We start from the raw sequence: 23,225 nt of genomic DNA on the forward strand, positions 1-23,225 counted from the left end.
AATTCAAAGTGTAAATTCAAAGTGTAAATTCAAAGTATAAATTCAAATTCAAAGTAGGAATTCAAAGTGTAAATTCAAAATATAAATTCAAAGTATAAATTTAAAGTATAAATTCAAAGTATGAATTCAAAGTATGATTTCGAAGTGTAAATTCAAAGTGTGAATTCAAAGTGTGAATTCAAAATATAAATTCAAAGTATGAATTCAAAGTGTAAATTCGAAGTGTAAATTCGAAATGGAAGTTCGAAGTGTGAATTCAAAGTGTAAATCCAAAGTTCTCTCAGCTTTGCCTGGTGCCACGCACAGAGATCCCAAAGCAGCTGCGTCTCGCCGGCCGCTCCCGGGGAACTCACACGTAGTCACTGAGTCTGTATCCGCTGTGGGAAGCAGATGTCAGGGAAGAGGGATGGTTTCCCTTGTAGGCAGCCGGTGGTCTGGAGGAGGGAACAGTCCGGAGGCTGCCGGGCTGGAAAAGCTCCCCATCCCCGCGGCACCGGCACAGCAACGCTCCCCCCAGCACCGTCAGCACCGCCGAGGTGAAGCCCAGGTACAGCGCCTGGCCCGGCTCGTACCTCAACCCGCTGGGAAGCACGGGGCTGTAGAAATCCGTGACCACCTCGTTGGTGCTCCAGGAAACGGGCACCAGGCAGAGCAACCCGGCCACGACGAACACGGCGCCACCGGACACGGCGCCGGAGGCCTTGACGCGGGTGCCCTCGGCGCAGCGCGTGCAGCGCATCCCCAGCACGGCCATCCCGCAGGCCAGCGCCGACAGCGAGCAGGACATCACCATCATGGCACGGGCGGCGCGCAGGTCGGGCGGCAGCGCCAGCTGGGAGCGGTGGGATTGGCACTGGAAGATGCCGGTGCTGTGCCAGGCGCACTCCATCCACAGCCCCTTGGTGTAGGACACGGCCGTGACGATGTTGGTGCCCACGTGGGCCGTCCGCCACCAGTGGGGCAGCAGGGTGGCAATCAACGTCCCGATCAGGCCCAGCAGGCCGAGGGAGAAGCCGAGTAACTCCAAAGCTGAGCTGGCCATGTTAATGTTTGTCTTGCCTACTCCTCTTTAACAAGGCGCCTCCGCTTGAGTTCCTTCGGAAAACACGGGGCTTTTCTTGGAAGATGTGCAGTTGTTTTGCTTTGACGCCTCCTGCTCTCCTAATAAAAGGTAATTGAGGGAAAAAGGAGTTAATTATTACCCAAATACATCGGCATTCCAGGTCCAGTTATAGTGCAACAATTAGCATAGTTATCGCTGTTAATCGTACTTTCGTGGAAGCAACGGGAAAAGTGAGCTTCCCTCTCCACTTATATAAACAGCCTTCTTGCTGCCCGCTGGGAAGAGAACTCAGGACAATTTATGAAATGGGAAAAAAAATATTTTAAATGCAAATATTCCCCTTCCCAGCAGACCCTTCAAAAAAACAAACACGATTTCCTTTCTGAAGCGGAGAATTAGCCGGTGTTAACACTTGGAACGAGGGAGATTTATAAAGTAGGGAGCTGCAGGTTGCTTTACCCAACGAAAACGTTCCCAGAAGGTCATAGCAGGACTAGGAAAACAATAAGGGTGTATTTGCTCGAAGTAGGGAGCAAAGAGAGTGATTTAAAACCTGTGGAAGAGGATAACAAGTATTGGATTAAAGTCGCTTTCCTGGCTTGCCAGTATTTCTTGAGGTTGTATTTTAATAAAGCAGCTCAAAGGGGAATAATTTTCATTGGTGTCTGTGGAGTTTCAGCTTATGATTTTGGGTTGTGGGTGAAGGGACAGCATGTGAAACCAGATGTACGTCGTGGAGCTTCTGAGGGGCAACACCTTTGGTCAGGTATAAATTCAAGCTGAAAAACAAGGAGCAGGAACTCTTCCTCTTGCATAAATTGCAGATTAAGGGGTCTTTTCCAGTGGCTGCCTCTGCGAGGTCTGTTGCACATCATGCATTATGTGTGTGGGCAGAAACCTGATACTTTAATATGTAAAATAACTATTGCATCAAAATCCATCTCGGAATTCAGGAACAGGAACGAATTTAGGCTCCGATCCCGCCAAGGCCGCGCATGTGCTGAACTCGTGTTCGCGGGAGAAAGTGTTTGCAGGGCTCGGCCTCAGCAGGGAAAGGGAGGAAAACCATCTGGCCAAACTGATGAATGCCCTTGGAACAAGAGAATGAGGCACAAGGAGCAAAGTGGAAACCGGTTTAACTTCCCATTATTTCACTAACGAGACAGGAGAGCTCGGGATGGGCATGAGTGCCGAGGTTTGTCTCCGACTGTTGTCCCAGAATGCACCAATCTCTGCCTGACTACAAGATCATGGAATCATGGAATGGTTTAGGTTGGAAGGGACCTTTAAAGATCTTCTCATTCCAATCCCCTGCCACGGGCAGGGACACCTTCCACTAGCCCAGGTTGCTCCAAGCCCCGTCCAACCTGGCTTTGGACACTTCCAGGGATCCAGGGCCAACCACAGCTTCTCTGGGCAACCTGTGCCAGGACCTCCCCACCCTCACAGCCAGGAATTTCTTCCTCATATTTAATCTAAACCTACTCTCAGTTTGAATCCACTCCCCTTTGTCCTGTCCCTTCATGTTCTCTCTCCAGTGTCTCATCTTTCTTGTAAGATGGGAGGGTCTCCTCCCCAAAATCAGAACCTGCCTTGGACATTGTTCCAAAAGAAAGGGAAAAATTGAAAAGCACAGGGATTTTATGGGCTAGGCAGGACAACACCACGGGCTGAGGGTCTTGTACTTCCACATGTTCCTTTTATTTGAAGTGTGTCTGCTGTGTGCAGGCATGGGATGGGGAGTAATGGGATGTTGGACAGGGTTTGCAAAGAATTTCCCAGAAGAAAAGAAAAGAAGTGAAACCCCAAAGTCCACCTTTCCTTTAGCATGCCTGGTTTTAGGGAGGATTTTTCTTACTTGTTATGGCTTTCTGGCCTTTCAGATACTCTTCACATAACACCTGAATAAAAACAACTGAGTTCATGTGGTTGTTGGAGTAATTTGCCTCATTGGCAAACAGAGACAAACACAGAGGGGTTTATATCCAAAGTCATTGTTCCAGGTGGATTCCATGGGGTCTCTCTGCCGTTTTCCAGGGAAAAGCAGGCTGTAGATTTCTCTCAGCTGTCACAGAGTGCCTCGACATGACAGGGCCCAGGGTTATGGCCAAGCACAGCGCAAAGGAACACAACAAAAGTGAGCAAATGCTTAAGGCAGCACTGGAGATATTTGATTTCTGTTCCAGAAGTCCTCAATGGATGTTTGCCTTCTGGATTGTTTGGGTTTGGTTCACATATGAAGGGAAATCAGGCAGTATTTTATATTCTTGATTGTTTCCTGTGAGACACATCATTATGAATAAGAGAAATTATCCTGGTCATCCTCCTCCAGGATCAGGGAGACCTAGACTTGGCTCTAGGGCAGAGCAGGATGATGAGGAGCCTTCCCAGCTCGCACGAGAAATCTGCAACCAAGCTGGAAATGGAGTTTGGGCCTTCTGTGTCCCTAATTCCAGCACCACCTTTCACATCCCTGCTCCTGCCTGCTCAGTGTTTCCCATTCCCTCAGTATTTTTCCCTGTTCATGACCGCAGATGAAGACGACCCAAGATGATCCTCTCTCCACTTGGTCATCCCACACATGATATCCACGTGTTGTCCACCATCCAGAGGAGTGCTCCAGGTTCCTCTTGCACTTTTGCAAGCAGGCTTTCAAGGTCAGGCACGAGGCTTTGCAGCCTCATCCCGGGGAGAACAGGATTTAAAAAGGGAAATGTGATTTACATCACCAGTCATGGGAAGTTCCCCCCAATGTAATGGAGGTCAGAATACTCTGGGGCTTGGCAGCAGCTATTTTTAGCTGTCATTAAGGTGTTATTTTTAACCATTAGCCATTAAAAGCTTTCTAATTTAAGAAACCAGTGTTAATTAGCCCCACTTGCTCGGCGTCATGTTTTCCACATGCCTTTCTCAGCAGTTGCCAGCTGCCCCTGGTGCTCAGTGCCACTCCCACAGCCTTGCCCTCCTTGATGCCAAGTGGCAAAACCAGCAGCAACTTCACACGTTGATCTCCAAGAACATCAGCAGCCTTGTGAAAATGTCTCACCTTCCAGCTCCCCTCCCAACAGCTCAGAGAAGGAAAGGGACCTCTGCAGTGGGATCAGGTTCCGTGTTTCTTGTGGGCTGACCTGGTCAAACTCAAAAAAACCCCCAAAAAAGCTTTTTTTTTTTTTTTCCTGCATGGGTTGTGTTTGTTAATTTTTTTTTTTTTAGAAATTGGGCAAATTTTGGTTTCTCACTCAAGGGTCCACCTCTTCTCCCAGGGAACCAGTGACAGGACAAATGACCTCACGCTGTGCTAGGTGAGGCTCAGGTTGGACAGGAGAAGGAATTTCTCCATGGAAAAGGTGGTCAGGCATTGGAAGGGGCTGCCCAGGGAGGTTTGGAGTGCCCAGCCCTGGAGGTGTCCAAGGAAGGCCTGGCTGTGGCACTCAGTGCTCTGGGCTGGGGGACAGGGTGGGGATCAGGAACAGGTTCCATGGGCTGGGAGGGCTTTTCCAGCCTCAGTGATTCTGTAATTCCATGAACCAGAGCCACCCTTTGTAGGGAAGTGAAGATGGCATCAGGCTGGGATAAAAAACAATGAAAAAAAAGAGACAGTGTCCACATGAACCTTCATGACCTTCAAAGCCCACCTGAGCACCGAGTGACTGCAAAACGATGTGACAATTTGTGAAGAGAAACTCCGAAACTCCCGAATTTCCTTGCTCTGCCAGGTCACACCAGCTTTATTTTTACGACCACGAGGGCTGGAAAGACAACTTTTCCATACAAACTCTAGTTTTGCCTGATGCCTGTGTCGTACAGGGCCAGCCCTAGCCAGGATAAACCCTTGGTTGTGCTTTCCACAGCTGCGATAGCCTTGGGAGACACGGCTCCAAAGTAAGCTCCAAATAAACAGCGGAGACTGATGTCACTAATCTGGGTATTTACCCAGGATTAAATAACAGATGCATGTTTTACTGCTGTCTCTTTCATTTTTTCTCATTTTACTGTTTCCCCACCCGTATCACTCTCATCCTTTTGCTGCCGCTCTTTCCGAGCCCTTTCTCCAGACCTCTGAATTGCTGCTTCTCCTGAGGGCTGTGACTGTGGTTCTTCTCCTCCCCTGGGCTGCAGAAGGTTCTGCCAAAGGGTTTTAATCCGGTAATCTTGATATTTTCTCTTATTAACTTATGTTTTAACTTCAGCACCTTCTAATCCCGCACGAATTCCCTTCAAAAAACTCTAGAAATCCATTTTGGCCTCTGGGCTGGGAGGGCAAAGTGTTGTGATGGGATGTCCCTTCCAGATATCCCTGTCAACTGCAGAACAATGGACCTCAGCTGAGCCAGGCCTCTAAATATACACTCATTTTACCCTTTTAATTAGTTTTATTTGATAATTCTCACACATCCTGGTTAATTAATGTTTAAGTGCTGGCTGGATCAGAGCTTTAAGGTGTGCTCAGGTGGCAGCTTCACCTGGTAGGTGAGTGAGGTTCCACTCACTGTGAGCTCATCTGGTTCAGCTTCCCAGGCCCTCTCCTTGCTCAATCCTGCTCAGATGTTTTTAGGGGAAAAAAAATTTGACTGGTAAGAAGAGCTCCCTCCTTGTATGTGGGTGAGGGAAGGCAGATCTGAGGGGGAATAAGGCCCTCCTGGCTCCCAGCAAAATTCTTCTCTTTATTTCCCCCCTCTTTATTTTACTTTTTTTTTAATTTTTTTTTTTTTTTTTGAAAGGGGAGATTAGGGAATCAATAAAAGCTTGAAAGGCACATTGTAACCAACCCTGATCCTACACCTACTCCCACCCCCTCTCTGTGAAACGAGAGGGGCTGACACGGATCAGAGCAGCTGCTGCTCTGCCAGATGTGCAAGAGGAGCCTTAACCCTTCCTCAAATCCAAGGAGCCTCCAGGACCTTCCCTGTGGCTCCACAGGGTTGTCACTGGCCTTGCACCACCTCATTGTTTCCTCCTGCATGCACGGGACTCTCCTGATGGGTGCTAGAGCAGCTTTTTCGGTGTCTTGTCTTGGCTGTGGGTGCTGCCCTTCATTTCAGGGCTTGCTCCTGCCTGGGCCCAATTGCTGCTGGCTTTAAAATTCCCTCTCTTTGAAACACTCTGGAGTGGACACCGAATTCTTTTCCCATGGGGGAATTATGCAGCTTTTTGTGGCCTGTTATTTGAGGTTTTTCGCAGAGGAGGGAACTGAAAGTTTGATCTTCACCCTGAATTTATATAAAAGTCAATAGACCTGGAAAATCTAAAAAGATCACAAGGAAACAGAATGAAATCCACATAATTCCACTTAATTTCTCTCCCCAAATTTTAGAGTCTTGTCACCTCAGTCCTACAGAAGACCAGTGGCTGAGGTAGAAACCTTCAGAGAGAGCTTTAGGTCACTGCTGGGATGAATTGCCCTCAAGGACTGCTGCCTGTTTTCTGGGTCAATAGGGGCAGCCTGATTGATCCCAGCCTGATCCCAAGCCTCAGGAATGAGGACTGCAACACAAAACCCCAAAAACAATTGGCATGGCATAAATGGGCAAGAGGGTTAAGGGATAAAGGGGCCCTAACCAAAAATTCTATATTTGGTTAGGGTTTTGGTTATTCTATTTCCTGATTTGTGCTTGTAGATTTTTCTGAAACTGTTCATCTGGACCACACCTTTCAAGGGCCACCAGACCAATCAATCCCAGTGGTTTCAAGCAGTTTGTGTTTTGGATCCTCAGCTTGAGAAACCTTCAAATGCTCAACTCTAACCCAGCCAGATTTAAGCTCCAAGAACAGGGGAAACTCAAAATTATTTGTCACATCTGTAACTGTCTCTCAGTGTCCTCCCACCAAGTCTGTGGTATGAAAAAAAGAAACGAAAGAACAAAAATTATCTGATTATTAAATGATTGAAGTGTTCAGAGGGAGGGGTGTAAACGTGTAACTGGTTGGTTGGTGTGTGAACAAAAACTCTTGCAGCTCACATGGCCTGATTGTTAACTGAATTTAGCCAAAGTTATTAGTTTTGAATGATAATAAACATCCACAAGGATTTGATGGCTGGTATATTCATAAAGTGTTCTCTACATGGAGTGGGGCTGCTTAATTCTGCCCTTTATATTCAGTATTAATGTTTTAAAAGACCATTATAGCAAATACACACTAAAAACCTTAATTTCTTTTCAGAGAGTCAATCCTTACACTGGGATTGGTTTACTGAACCCGGGAGGTGGCTTTTTGCCTGTGGGACACTGCTGGAAGAGCCAGTTTAACATTCCCAAAATAATGGGCTCTTTTCTGACATATTGACTGTGGCTTTGGGATAAATTCTGCTGGAGTTATTACTACCTGTCTGGGTAATCCTAATTTGGGTCTGTCTGCAAACACACAAACACGGTGAAGTTGTGTATATGTACATGATAAAACAACCTTTTTTTCCCTTGTTTGGTCTGGAGTAATGAGTGGTAATCAGGGAAATTAATTACTCCCAGAGCTCCTGGGGAGTGTTGGGCAAATCACAGGTGCCAGATTCCATTTCCAGGGGGTACCAAACATGACAGGCATAGCAATTAAGACATTCAGAATGGCAGATGGGGACAAGGTGATGTGCTGTGAAATACTCAGTACCCTGAAAATCAGGTCGGTGGTTCCACTGCCCAAACACTAAACACAAACACATCTGCTCAGTTTGGCTTTTCTTCTAAAAATAATTCCAACTGAGGGTGAATTATCAGCATTTGAGACACTGATGTTTTACAGTGAAACCACAAAGCTATTGCTCTTCTAAACTTCATGTAGCATTTTATTGTGAGCTAGTGCACAGGGAAAAGACAAGATGAGGATTTATCTCAACATTCATGCCTAGGATTGAGGTAAAAAAAAAAAAAAGCAGACATGGGAACCAAAAATCTAATTGTTTGTGTAGCAGGGCCCTTTTGCTTCCAGAATAAAAGCAGCCAAAAATCAACCTCAGAAAGTCTCCCCTGCTGGAAACAACCATGTCCAGTTTGGGAACATGATCTGCTGGAACCAGGGGAAGTCTGTGCGTAGGCTGGGCTTTTATCAGAGCCTCAGATGAAAGGGGAGGGGGGATCACAAACATCTGCACAAAAGGGTTTCAGCCCCAGTGACGCAGAATTTACGGGGGGCTCGGTGCCCCGGGGGATTCCTGCCCTGCAAGGGCGAGCTGGCAAATTAAGCACTGCCCAGCCGGGTTACACAAAGCCCAGGAGCTAAAACAGAGTATTTGTTTCCTGGGAATACCAGCAGAGGATGGAGCTGGTTCAGCCCCTGAGGTCAGAAGAGCCGGGGCCGGGCTCTGAGCTCACACAAATCCCCACACCGATTAACACCGACACGGGGTTTGGCTCCTGGGAGCTTGGGAAGGCAGAGTTTGGAGCTCTGTGCCCCCATTCACAAGTGAGCAGTTTGCTGGTTACCTGTTGTATCTGAATTATTATAATTTATTATAATTTATGACCAGAGATCATTGTGCTTGCCCGGCCTGCATGAGAGTTCCACTCCAGATTTATTCTTGGGTGATTTTGGCCACTCGGTTTTTAAATGACTCAGTCTTGGAGTTCCTAACATTTCCTGTGGCAGGCTGCTCCACAGTCTGCTACACTTCACAGTTTAGAAATACACCCTGAGAGCCAAACCAAACCCTCAGACTCTTTCTCCCAGCCCTATTTCCTTGAATCAGCCTAAACAAATTACCTCGTTAATGTGCGTGGTCTGCAAATACCTGTGGAGGGTGATCATACCTTTTTTATTATCCGTGTCTCACCTGGGCTCACTCCTTCTTCCCCTTCTGCTCCCCACTCTCGTGTTATTTGCATTACTTAATAGTGCTTAAAATGGTTTTCAGCCCAATTTCATTTCAGCTTTGTTGTGAGTTGTGTGTATTGTGCTTTATTCTGGCTTTGCCCTTTCAGCCATTCCATAGCCCATGCTCAGAAGGGGATGGTGATACTCAGACTGGCTCATTGCAAAATCCTCATGTTTATAGCTCCTGCTCAGTGCTATCCTGTGGTGCAGGTGCTCTCAGAACCTTCTTCCAAATGTTTCAACCATTGCTTTGTGGAAGGGTGAAAGCAAATGCACTGGGTTGCCTGTAGCACAACCTGCCAGGGGTCTGCACCTTCGGTTATCCCCTCGTTCCCAGGGTTGCTGGTGGCTTTCCAGAGGCCATGGCTGGACTCCCCTCCCGACCCCCTGTCTCCAGGCTCAGTCCCAGGGGTGTTAACAGTCCCACATGGAGAGGCTGGAGCTCCCTGTGGAGAGATCTGAGGGATCTCATGCATCAATATGCACCATTGCAGAACCTGAAATCAGATCTGGGTGGCCATGGAGTGGAGGGAGGAGGGGGAAGGGGAAGGCCTTTTGCTGGATTCAAACTAAGCTGCCCAGAGCCAGCAGGATGTCTCCCCATGATTTCCATGTGTAGGGACTCAGATCACCCTTCAACTCTCACTTCTGCCCCCGTCTCAGCCCCAACGGGCTTTTATCCCACAGTAAGGCAATTCCCAGTCCTCTCACATCTTTTATTGTATTTCTTTGGCTATTTTGGCTCCCAGACTGAATTACAGGTGGTCTCTGAGCAGCACATCCTATATCAGAGAATTCCATTTAGGTTGGAAAAGCCTTCCCAGAACAAGTCCCCCCTGTGCCCCATCCCCACCTTGTCCCCAGCCCAGAGCACTGAGTGCCACAGCCAGGCCTTCCTGGGACACCTCCAGGGCTGGGCACTCCAAACCTCCCTGGGCAGCCCCTGCCAAGGCCTCACCACCCTTTCCAGTAAGAAATTCCTCCTGAATTGCTATATGCCTGGTTATGCTGCACAAACTGCACCAAGCCTGAATGGCTGGGCAGCAGAAGGGACTGGTGGTCCCTGGGCTGCCTTGGGGGTCCCCACACATACTTTGTGTTTGCCCAGGTTTGGTAAACCCCACTCATGGATGCCCCATCCCTGGACATGTTCAAGGCCAGGCTGGATGTGGCTTGGAGCAACCTGATCTAGGGAATGACATCCCTGTTCATGGTGGGAGGTTGAAATGAGATGATCTTTAGGGTCCCTTCCAACCCAAACCATTCCATGATTTTACAATTTTACATAAAGTTTTAGGTCCTCCCACTTGCATACCTTAATGGGAGACATATTTTATTCCCAAACTGGCTTAATTCCATTAACAAAACAGCTGAGAGTTGACTAACAGGGAGCTTGAGATGTTCTTGACCTCCTGCACAAGACCTGGGGCACTAAAAGTCACGTAAAAGGGGTGGAAGCACCAAGTTCCAGGTGTCATTTTTCCTTCGAGCTGAGCATGTGTGAGACTCCTCACTGCCACATTTTAACCTTCAGTAGCTGTGCCTTTGGTCATGTGTGAAATTTCCCCCCAATCTTTGATTTTTTCCCTTGCCTTTCAGGACAGACATGAGCAGAAGTGACGCTGTCGGCCACGAACTCATTCATCTTTCCCGGAGCTCTCAGAGAGTGCCATAATTATTTAGCTTCCTGAAACTTTCACACTCTTACAGCTCTCATAAAGCAGTCCTTTAACTCTTGATATTTTTCTCCCCAGCTGTGATGATTTAATCTAGCCTGGGGTTTGAAAGGCTCAGCCAGGAAAATCCCAGGGCGCGGTACAGCTCATTTATAAGGATCAGTGTTTCTGCAATACCAAGCCCGAGCTGGGCTCTACATCTGTCTTATCTAAACACTGCCATCACACTGCATTTAGGGTTTCATGGTAAGTTAAACCACGACATGTAGCTTTGAGAAAGTCCTACATCTGGCCTGGAAATATCATTCTGTATTTTAAACATTTTGCGGGACGGCTCCATGTTATTAGTTCAGGTAGAACACGTTTTTTTTTTTGGGGGGGGGGGAGGTTTAACTAAACCAGCAAGGGGGAAGCACTGTGGTCTCTTTACTTCTCAAAAAAAAAAAACCAAAACCAAAAGATGAAGCCAGTTCCCTTACTACATAAATCACAGCTTTTCCTAAGCATCACAAAGTTATTCTGCTGTGATTATAACGCAGGTGAAATTCCCTTTCTTTCCCCGTGACAACTTTCACCCATAAATGAGAAAAGGGCCAAAATAACACAGCAGTGACATTTTATTTCAGAACCAAACCCTCTGAATTCCAAGGCCAGGAAATTCCTACAATTAAGATGCCTCTTACAGACATTAAATACCCAATATAGTTTATGCTGCTTATTAATGGTCAACAAGAACACTTTAAAGTTTAAATTTAACACAGAGAGCTCAGGTAGAAACTTCTCGCACTACATATATTTGCTGTTGCTGAGCTAACACTGAAAGACACATACTAACTTTTTAAATTTCCTGACTTTTATGATTGCTCAATTTTGCAACCTTAACATTATTTTGAAAGTAGGATTGTGTAAAATTTCCCCCAGGAGAGTTGAAAGAACTACATGCCTTTGAAACGTGGCCTTTCTGTAGCTAATTTCCCTCGTTTTGTTGGAGTTTGGGTTTGGTTTTTCCAGCTGAAAACCTCACAGACAGGAGCAAAATTGCAGGACCTCAAAAACAATCAAGTTTCTAGTACCCCTGGTGCCTTAAGTTTTTTTGTATTTGCTTGGTTTTCATTCCATGGTGCAGGTGCACATCTGCTCTGGATCACAGCCCTTGTCCAGGAAAGCACTTGACATCCCTGGAACCACTCAGGTGCCTAAGGTGAAGCAACTTGCTTTAAGTGCTGTCCTGGATCGGGGAATATTTTGGAGACATTTAAACTTGAAAGGAAATTGAATTTAATCATCCTATTGATGAGTGTGGGAATTTAAATAGGTGACAAATTGCACCTAATGGTTGCCTGTGTGGATATTCCCTGAACTCAAGTGGGAATTCAATCCTTTCTGTCTACATGGAATTATAAAGTAACACAATGAGTAAGAGAAACTGTGTCAATTTGAAACAAACCCGGGTTGTTCTTGGTTTGTATCCAGAGTGTTTTGCGTGTCAGGTTAAGAACTGGTTTCTGTGCCCACCTCTGGGGGTGAGCAGGGAGTGGGAGCTCTTTTATTAGATGGTCTTTTTAGGTGAAAATTCTCCCCTCGTGAGGGGGCTTAGAAGACTCTCATAGTATTTAAACTCCCATTGGGAAGATTAAGCAGTGTCTGAAGGCCAGTGCTGGCTCTCCACAGCGAGGTGGCTTTTTGAAAAGTGACTTCTGAAAGCAAAGGCCACATCCCTCAGCCCACAGCTGGGAGAGCTTTTGCACCTTGCACAGGGCATCATCCTCTTCCTCTGGCAGCAGGAGTCACACAATCACACCAGATCCCACTCCACACCTGTGATGATCTGTTGTATCACCAACCCTAAGTGACCCTCAGAGCAGATGTGGTCACCCAGGAAGTCACCCCTACAAACAGGACTGAGAGTCACAGTGGAAAACCAGGATCTTTTTAATCGAGGGCAGGTCACTTGTTTATCTGCTACAAAGAGCACAAAACCTCATGGGAGCAAAGGATCCAAAGGGCTCAGTGTCATGTAGGAGAAAGTAATTCATGCTCCTTGGAGCCTGGTTTGCAAAAATCTGTATGATTATGAGGGGGTTAATTTGGGAAGCACTGGGTGATGCAGGTTTGCTTCCTTTGAATCCATCTCTCTAAACCACGTGCCAGCATCTTTCCCTCTGCTGATGAATGCACCTACTTTAGATGCTGTAAGGAACAGGAGACACTTTTACTGTGATACAAAGAATGGGAAATAGCATTTTTGAAGGTTTCTTTTTCCCTCATTTCGGTGCCATCCTGTTAATTGCTGCAAGTGCCTCTGTAAATACCTGCAAAGGAGGGACCTTTGGGGAATCAGCCCAGGAATCTGGGAATCTGCCCAGGAGCCAGAGCCAGTGGACACAGATCCAAGGTTCTGTATCTGTTTTCCTTTCTTTTTCTCTGTTCCAGTGTAGCTGCAGATTATTTTTCCCTGGCCCAGAGGGGAGTGGTACCAGAGAAAAGAATGCTTTTTTTCCATTTTGCCAACCTAAAAGATGTTAATTATAGAGACATAGAATGCCAGATGGTTTGGGGTGGAAGGGACCTCAAAGATCATTTCATTCCACCCCCTGCCATGGGCAGGGACACCTTCCACTAGCCCAGGTTACTCCAAGCCCTGTCCAACCTGGCCTTGGACACTTCCAGGGATGGGGAGTCCTCAACCTCACTGTTCCAGGGCCTCACCACCTCACAGTAAAGGATTTCTTCCCAAAACCCAATCTAAACCTGCCCCTTAAGACCTTTCTTAATTTATTTTTCAAGGAAAGCACTGCAGCAGCATCCCCTCTCTCTTTCTCCAGTGTCCCACAAAAGGAAGGCATTGTTTCCAAGCCGGGTGTCCCACTGTGGAACAAGTTTTCCTATGGTAGAGATGATTTGCAGTGTCAGCTCTCACAGGAACTCAAGGATTTGAGTGTTACAGCACCACTGTCTGATTAGTCTTATTATTACTGATCCACTACTATTTCCAAGGTGTCCATATACTTTTCAGAGGCAGTCACATCTTCCAAGGGCTTTATCAGTGCCTGGAAAAAGCCACATATTAGTCTGACTGAGACTAACACAGCAATTAAACCCACCAGTGCTTCCTTGGAGCAGCAATTCCCGGTGATGAAAGCTCCAGACCTGCTGGCTCCGAGGAGTTACTTTTACTGTATCAACTTTTCACGAGCAATAAAAAGCAGAGCCACACGAGAAATCGAACTTATCTGTGTACCCCCAGGTCTCAGAGAGCAAGAGGCTTCTAAAACCAAGCGATGTGATTAGGGGAAACAAGGAAATGAAATCATTTAATGGGAATGTGCAGCGCGTAGAAAGAATCAATAAATAGTTCCCAGGAGTTATCAAGGGCCATTTAATGCTTTTTTGGATGTAAACTGTCTAATCCCTACCCCTTTCTGTTTTATTTGTCCTCCATCCTACCACGTATCACTGGGCTATCATGCATCCTGTGAAGATCACAGCAGCTGCTCTATCCCAGGATGAAAAGGTCAAGTTTTCCTTACATTATGTATCAGATTCTCCATGAGAACTCTCCAGCTCTCCACAACCCCTTTAAAGCCTTGTTAAGGATATGGATATAAGCTGGTTTCCATGCACACTGGGTTACCTTCCTCTTCCTGTGGATTTAATAAATGCTGTGGAATAACCATCCTCCAGGATTGCCCAGTAGCAGCAGCCCATCTGGATGCTGATAGATAAAGCAGTGCAGCGCTGCTGGATCACTTAAAAAAAAGTGGTTATTGCAAAAAAAAATGAAAACAGGCAACAAAAGCCTACAGGCCTCTTGGTGACATCTGCGTGACCTTGCTGTGGCTTCACATCAGAACCTGTCCCTGGATGTTTTCTGACTTAACCTGCCTGGGTTGATTTCAACTACGCAGGTGGGACAAAAAAACAGGGGTGGGAAACTGTCAGTCCTGAATTCAGCAGCCGCTGATGTTCCCTTTCACTTGGGCAGGTCCTGGGCCAGGATTTTAGCTCTGGATGATGTCAAATTATTGCCTTGTTGCTGTTGACAACAATAAGCTCTCAGAGGTTGTGATCATCAGCCGACCTCCGCTGATGAAAAACTCAGAGAGGAACAGATTACGGACACAGTTTGGGCCAGCAGATGATTTTAATGCGAAATAGTGTTAAACAACATCAAACTTTTCGTTTGGTGACGTCCACCTGAGCTGAGGAAGGAATTCCAGCAACCAGTGGGGCTTGTTCACTCGTGTCTCTGAGCCCCTGTCACAGATCCAGGGCTCCTTCACTGCAATATCTTAGTTTTTGACCCTCATCAGCACCCTCTATTTAGCCAGGAGGATGGGCTGTCCATTCATATTTATCCTTGCTGGGAAAAGTCAACAAGCTGTCACGAGTCCAAATGCTTCCACTTGTTTCTGTGGAAGCTGAGCCAGGGTAAGGAAAGCCGAGCAGGGCTCCAGGCTTTGCCCTGTTCTCCTGAAGATCAAGAGATATTTTCTGTGGAATGGACAAAGTTTTACCAGATAACACAAACACCCCATCCACCTGTAACCAGCCTGAATTCTGAAGTCAGGGGATCCCTACACCCAGGAATTCCATGGGCCAGGGGATCAGACCAAATCCTGTGTCCAAAGACAGCTGATGTGGGGGATTTGGGTCGTGGTTTAGACCAAGTTTACAGCTTAAGTTGTGTCTCAGTGCACAGAGGTCTCTTTGGATGAGTTTTTCTTGTTCTCCACCTCAAAAAAATTGTTTTACCTATGAATGTAAAAACTATATGGAGTTAGATCAAAGATCCATCCATGCCTGTAGTCTGTCCCAGCAGTGCCAACAGCTGAGCTTTAGGAAATAAGTAAAACCAGGAGAAGCATTTCCATTGTTTTTCCAGAATGCTGTCCCTACAAGCTGATCATCACAGACTTCTTGACCCTGAAATGTTGCCTTCATGTTTCACCTTAGTGACATTTTCTTTCCTTATTTTGTCCAGTTAGTGTTTAATATCAAGTGTCTTCTTTTTTTTTTCCTTAGTATTTTGGACCTGCTATATCCCAGTTTCATTGCATGCTCCTTTCTTATATCAGGAGAGTCATCCCCTGTTAAACCTCTTTGTGCTGCTCAGAACCTTGTAGCACAGATGCAACTGTGAGGAGACAACCCAGAACCACTGAGATCTAGAAAATATCAGGAAATAATAAGACAGTTTGGCTTTTTGCAGTGAAGCTGCATTTCCACCTCTTTCCATTCTCCACCATTTTCAACCTGCAGTTCTCAGCATAATAAAACATAACAAGCAAGAGCTCTTGGCAAATGGAGGTAAGTTATTTAATACCTGTTGAGAATCCATCCCCACATGTTTAATAAATGCTTTCATTCAATAAATGTATACTCAGCTTTAAGGAACATGGAAAACTACAGGTTTTTTTGCATCAAGTGCCAAGATAATAATAATCTGGCAAGTAACTGCTTACTCAAAGTAGTAAAAGGCCGGTGAAGCCAAGGCTCACTGTTACCACTATTATAATAATTATTTGCTGGTGACCACCAGTCTTCAGTGAAAGTTTCAGGTGCCTCTGGAATTTTTCAATTTTTCCTAAGTGCCAGGTGACTCAGGGCCCAGCTCTGCTGCTCTTTCTCCCAGAGTTTTATCTGATTGCAAATTAGCCTCGAAAGACTCGATTTGAAGCAAAAACCAACTCGTGCAGAGGAACAGCAGCAGAACCTGATCCTGTGTTGCTGGTCTCTAAATGGTTTTTGAGTAGCTGGCACCAGGGCTTTACATATATCTTTAAAATACTGGAGGTCTGAGGTTATTACCAAACTTTATTTAAAAAAAAAAGAAAAAAGATGTATGTTATTTCTATTAGATTCTGTTTGTAAAAATTACATATTGTTAGGCTGAATATTGCAACCCCCGAAACAAAAAGCAAATGACAAATTCAGACTTCTGGAATTGTGCAAGTTCCACTGAGAAAATAACCCTGAAACCTCACCAGCCACATCTGTGTATATATCACTGTTCAATTATTACTGGTTTACCAGACTGCAGGTTATTTTGCCTTACACCCAGTGGTCCAGGGGGGAAAAGAAAAAGCCCTTATTGGCAATCAGTGACATGGAGAAAAAGTTAAATCGATAAAATGAAAAATTATCTGACAATAATTATGGTTGCAAGGCTTGCTTCTGGGCACAGCATGAAAGCAAGCTGAACTTCAAACCTCTCCTGTTCTACTGCTCTGGTTCAGCTGTAGAACAATCCACTTTGGTCCTGGGGGTGCCAGATGCTGAAATCACTTTTCAGGGAGGAGGGAAAAAAAAAAAAATGTATATATGCTAAAAATCTGCTAAAAGCAAAGTCTCAAGGAGAATGTTGCTTGAGTAGATTTTCAATACCGTGGAGCTCATTCAAACTGCAGAGAGAGACACGTTTGTGAGGGAGTAAAACCAATTTTTCCTTACCCCCAGCTGCCTTCAGGATGGCAAACCCAAAGAGATTCACACACAGAAAGCGTTGTGCTTGCTGCTGGCATAAATCAGAATAGATGGCACTGTTTTGGACCAACTAAACAAAAATGAATGTGCACTTGAGGGCGAAGAGAGAAAAATATAAGCCAGGATTTCCTCACAGCAGGAACCATCACTCACAAGTTGCCGAGTGGCTGCTGAAATCGTTGGGAATTGGGGGCATCAGGTGCTTTCTGGGTCCCAAAAGAGAGGCCACTACACTGGGCCTTTCCTTCTTTCCCTCTCTGAGGGGATAAGTCACAGTTCCAGTATCCCTGGAAGTGCTCAAAATCGTGTGGATATTGGCACTACATGGTTTAATGGTGAACATGGTGGTGGTGATGGTTGGACTTGATGATCTTGAAGGTCATCCTTTGGGAGGAGTGGGAACATATTCCCATATTTCCCATTTCCTTCAGAGGAAACTTCTCCAGACAGAGATGAGAAACATTCTGAGGCCACAAACTTAAACCCAGATCTTCCTGGCCACACCCTAACAGCAATTCTTCAGGACAGGCTCTATGATGTGATGTCAAATATCAGCCAAGGAAGGAAATCCAGGGAAAGCAAGGCTTTGTGCTGTGGCAGTGGCATTTTGGGACTGTGTGGCTGCATCTTTCACTGCCTGGGGAGCCTCCCAAAAGAGAATTACAGTAATTAAAAAAACGTGGTCAAGAGAGCAAGCTCTGCTCTTGCAGGATAATTGCAAAGTAAATAAGGGTGCACACAGCATTTGCAAATTTTGCAGACATTTAAAAAAATAAAAAAAAAGAGGAAAACAAAACCACTCTTATGACCAGTTGAGTTCATGTCTTTGCAGGAGGAGCTCAGAGTCAAAAATAGCCAAGTTAATACCAGAACTAACACTTTCAGATTGTATTCTCTTGTAACACACACAACACAAATATGTACTAATTACCTACTTTTTTACCTTTTCTCTGTGTTACACGACTTTTCAACATGACAAAGTCTTCTGAGCCCAGAAAAGGGTTTCATTTGAATCTCCAGCACGAGAGCTCAGCTGTAGGATGTGCTGAGGACAAGACAGTCCACATTTAGCATGGCCTGAGTGAAAGGCCTTACAAAGTTCCCTGGAACTCCAGAGGCAGGCCAGATTTCAAATCTTGAATTTCAAATCAATTCAAAGCTTGAAGTGACTCTCAGCTCTCTGAGTGGTGACTGTTTCCATAAGTGTCAAACCCCATGTAAGGTTCATTTCAGAGCAAAAATACCAATGAAAAGCCTCAATTAACAATCTGAAAAGCTGCTGACATGTGCTGTGTTATCAAGGATCCATGACACGCATCCTGTAGGAGCTGACAGGACCTCAGCAGTAGCAATAGATCTACGCTGCCTCTAGAAGGAATCCACCTGGTGGGAGTGGGTGGAAAGGCTCTGCAGAAGGATCAGGACAGGCTGGATTGATGGGATGAGACCAACTGTGGGATGTTCAACCAGGCCAAGGGCCGGGTCCTGCCCTTGGGTCACATCAACCCCCTGCAGCTCCAGGCTGGGATAGAGAGGCTGGAAAGGACTGGGAAAGGCCCTGGGGGTGCTGGTGACAGAGGCTGAACAGGAGCCCGGGTGTGCCCAGGGGGGCAAGAGCCCAATGGAACCTGGGCCGGATCAGGAATAGTGTGGGCACAGCCCAGGGCAGGGATTGTCCCCTGTGCTGGCACTGCTGAGGGACCTCCAGGGCTGTGTCCAGTTCTGGAACCTCATGGAAGAGAGACATGGAGGGGCTGGAGCGTGTGCAGGGAAGGGAACGGAGCTGGCAAGGGGCTGGAGCAGCAGGAGAGGCTGAGGGAGCTGGGGGGGCTCAGCCTGGAGAAAAGGAGGCTCAGGGGGGACCTTCTGGCTCTGCAACCCCCTGACAGGAGGGGGGAGCTGGGGGGGGTCGGGCTCTGCTGCCAGGGAACAAGGGACAGGAGGAGAGGGAACGGCCTCCAGCTGTGCCAGGGGAGGCTCAGGTTGGACAGGAGGAGGAATTTCCTGCTGGAAAGGGTGGTGAGGCCTTGGCAGGGGCTGCCCAGGGAGGTTTGGAGTGCCCATCCCTGGAGGTGTCCCAGGAAGGCCTGGCTGTGGCACTCAGTGCTCTGGGCTGGGGGACAAGGTGGGGATGGGGCACAGAAGGGACTCAATGATCTTGGAGGTCTTTTCCAACCTCAGTGATTCTGGGGTTCTCTGATTCGGGGAAACAGGTCCCTCTCCAGAATGGCACAATCTGACACCAGGGGCTGACCACAGAAGCCAATAGACTCAGCCAAAGTAGCTCCTCTTCCTCTTGATTTTCTCTCAGACCTTTATCTGTGAAATTCTTCACAGTCCCATCACCCTCCTGTTTGTTGGCTGTGTCAAACTACGAGTCAGGAGAACAACACCCCAAATACTTATGGGCCACCACTATCCCAACAACCTTAGTCCCGTCTCTCCAATGCACTTTTCCCAGCTGACTGCAGTCTGAAGAATGTTGGAAATCTGATGCAAGGAACTCTCTTTTGGGGAGTAACTGGGAGAAAGCAAAATGGGAGAAACCAACAGGTCTGTAAGAGCTGTGGCTTCACCTCTGTTGGAAGGACGGGCCTTCCTGCAGCTCAGATGGGTGTGGACCTGAGGTTCCCATTGCTCTTTCTGTTTCAGGAAACCAAAATAACAACAGGAACACCTGATTTCACCTGAAACCAGCCAGGAAATTGTGCCACTCACATTTAGATGTGGAACTTGGCTGAGCAAATTACGCTTTCATCACCTTCAAGTTGGACTGTTGCAAGCAATACTTTCTCGAGCTGGAGACAACCACAAAAAGGCCCTCAGAACCCATGGCTGGTTCATGAGACTTGTCTCCTGAGTCAGACATGCCAAAAAAAACACTTCACACCACTACTTTGGACTCTTGGTCCAGTTAAACCACCTGCTTCAGCAGTCTTGTCTTTCAGCTGTAAAATCATGAAATGACCCAGGCATCCTCTGTAAGGAAGAAGGATCAGTAAGGTCAGCACTTACCATTTTCCAAAACATCCACAGAGATTATTAGGAAAAACTCTCCCTTATGAGGTTAGAGAGGCCCTGGCACAGGTTGCCCAGAGGAGCTGTGGCTGCCCCATCCCTGGAAATGTTCAAAACCAGGCTCTGGGCAACCTGGGCTAGTGGAAGGTGTCCCTGCCCATGGCAGGGGTTTGGAAATGGATGAGCTTTAAGGCCCCTTCCAACCCAAACCAGTCTATGGTTCTATGATTTAGGAGCCTTTACCTTTTCACATTGCAGTGGCTTGATGTCCTACATCTCTTGGAAATTTTTTATATATGAGAGTAGTCTGGAGGTCTAAAGTGCACAGACCTCAGGTGCAGGGAAGAGGAGTTCCCAACTCCTGAGCTCAACTTCAGAAAAGGATGTGTTTTAACTAAAAGCAAGACTTTAGTATCCCACCTCCCCGTCACGTACTTGGCATCAGGAACCAGGTGAAAGGCACTTTCCCTGAGAACAGATAACTTTATCTCCCCTGCCCTCCTAAAGCTCAGGCAGGGTGACAGGTTGTTGATTAGACTCTCACACTGGAGCTGACTCACAGCCCCACTGTGGAGGGTTCAGTAGTTTACTTGGCTTCTCTGCTTCATGCTGAGAGAAAAAAAAAGAAATCCCACAAAAAATCCTTTGTGTGTGGAAGTATCCCAGAAGACAGGAGATAACTTTTTCCAAAGCAGTTAAGAACTGTGGGAGCTGCACCCTTTCCATAATAGTTCATACCACAGGATTCAGGAGAAATATTCACAGTGAGCTTCTCATTCTTATTTAAGCAGCAAATACTCCATAAAGACTCCAGTACACACACCAAATTCTATTATTTTCCTTAAGTTTAAGCTTTTTTGTTTGTTTGTTTTCAGTTATGTGGAGTTTTGACTGAAGGAGCTGTGGATGAACACACAAAGTCCCACAACTCCTCGTGTTGAGAAGACGCCACGAAAAGAAAAGAAATCTCTTTTTCCTTCAGGACTGTAGAACTTGAAGAGAACAGTGCTGGGATAAGGAATTTTGGAAGTGACTGTATGGGAGTGAAAAGGGAATGTGGGAAAATTAGGATTTTAGCATCCTGCAAAATAGCAAGGAAGAAACAGTAAGGGCTGATCTCTCCTAGTGGCTGGTGGGGTAGAAAAGACCAATCCCTGCTCTATAACTGTTGTCTTATGAATTCACACTGCCTTTTTCTCAACAAAATGTGTTCAGAAACATTTCAAGAATCTTCTAAGTAGTGGTTTGGATCTAATCAATTAATTTGGTTTGAAAGTCAAGTCTTCTTGCCTTATGAGAACAGTCGAAGTACTCACCCTGCAGTCCGAGAGAGTTTTACTTTTTAATGCAAACCCTGTGACTGATTGGACTGACCTGCATTTCATCCACTGAATGCTCTCCTGTTCCACATTTGTCCTAAATCCATCTTTTGCAGTCCACTCCAAAAATTCTCTTTTGTTCAACAGGGAGTGGACAAAATTTCTCCTGCCATATTTGTTGTTTTCTGACCAGTGTTTCACCATACAAATAGCAAACTCAAACTAGTGTGGTAACACAGCAAAAACTGGGACCTTCTGGATTGGTTTCCCACTCTGTTCAGTTCCCAGCTGGAAATTCATGGCATCTTCCTTGCAGCTGCTCTGTGACTGCTTTAGCTTTTGGAGTGTGGGGTGAGAGAGTAACAAAGAGGGCAGCCAGTGGCACAGAACCTGAATATTTCCTTCCTACAGCTTGTTTTATGTGAACTGTAAACTTCATTTTATGGCTAGAAATGGTTGCAAACAGATAGTCATAGATGAGGTAGTGTATTTGTTCAGCTCAAATACGAAGATAGGTCTGTGTGGATGGACCCAGCATTTAACTCAAGAGACTAAGGCAGAAGAGATGAGCCCTTATTTTGGGGAAGTTCTCCCTCGAAGGACAAATACATCACAAAATTAATGATTACAGAGGTTTTCCTTAAAGACAGTGCAGGGTTGATACACTAAAGGAACTGGGCAATTTTCTGTAAGCCCTGCCCCTCCATCTGGTTTAATTGATAATAAAAGGATAATAATCCAGCTGAGGAATATTTAAAATCCTTCTGGATTTCGTGTGACTAATTGCTTGCTGAATGTTGCACATGAAGGCTTCTTTACAAACAGCTCACTCCAGCAGCTAATAAGGGAATAATAATAGTGCTAATAAGGGAATCTCTACAAGAGTGTGAAAACTCACAGCCTGGGCTTGAATTCACGTCCTCAAACACTGTAAGTGGATCCTTCTATATAATAAGGGCTTTTACAAATCATCTCCTTCCTCCTGGGAAAAGGAGGAATATGAGAAAACCCTCGGCTACCACCACTGCTAAGCACACACTTCAGTTTGCTTTCCAACAGGGAAGGATTTGAGGATCTGCCTTCTCTTCCACACAAATTAATTATCATCTCTTTTATCTCTGAGCAAACTTAGAATAGACCCAAGGAGAAGGACAAAAATATTGTGCTGCAAAGGCAATATTGACCTAATTATTAAAGCTGTAAAAGTCAAGCCATGTGGAATGAAGGTGGAAAAAGCTGTCTTTACCTCATCAGTCAGACACAGGGATTTGCAGCAGCACCTCCTGCCTGCAAAAGGAGGGGTAAGGAACAACAGCTCTCACTCAGACTCATGATGTGTTACATTTTGGGGGGGTTGGTTTTAATTCCTCTTATTTTCTGCTGCAGTGAATGGTATTAAACTGTGCCTACTTCAAGTCCTTTTCCTCTTGCATCCTTTATCCAGGTGTGTAGTGACAGGCAGTTAAATCAGCAATATCTTTGTGGACAACAATAACCAAATACATTTCCTACCACACACATTCATTTCAGGTGTGTGCACAAGAACACTGGAAGAACAAGTGTCCCACTTATCAAAATTTAGCTCAATCTTGAAAATTTGACACCAAACAGAAAATACTGAGTTTTGCAGCAGGTGTTTTTAGCCCATACCAAGGATTTGGGCAGTTCAATACTTCAGAAAGATTAGGTGCAGCATGGGAGGCATCAGAAATTAGGTTCTGGTGTTATTAGGTTTTTTACAGACCTTTTACCCTTTAAGGTTTAGGATCAGGGCTACAGGCAGGGAAATAGAGGTGCCTGACCTGTTTGGGTTGCTAAGCTGGAGAGTCCTCAGCTCTGGGAATTTAAATGCAGAAGAGA

The 23,225-nt window shown here is 45.9% G+C and overlaps 1 protein-coding gene across 1 annotated transcript in view; it reads right to left on the reverse strand.

The window, feature by feature from the left end:
* CLDN14 (claudin 14) overlaps positions 1–1,088 on the reverse strand; it is a 2,349-nt gene extending 1,261 nt beyond the window's left edge. The window contains exon 1 of the mRNA XM_027634885.1: positions 1–1,088. This exon is cut by the window's left edge and continues 1,261 nt beyond it. Coding sequence (XP_027490686.1) covers positions 350–1,042 — 693 coding nt within the window. The 5' untranslated portion in view covers positions 1,043–1,088 and the 3' untranslated portion in view covers positions 1–349.
* Between the last annotated feature and the right edge of the window lie 22,137 nt (positions 1,089–23,225).

Source organism: Corapipo altera, unplaced genomic scaffold (assembly GCF_003945725.1).
Source record: "Corapipo altera isolate COAL_440 unplaced genomic scaffold, ASM394572v1 0, whole genome shotgun sequence".
Lineage (NCBI taxonomy): Eukaryota > Metazoa > Chordata > Aves > Passeriformes > Pipridae > Corapipo > Corapipo altera.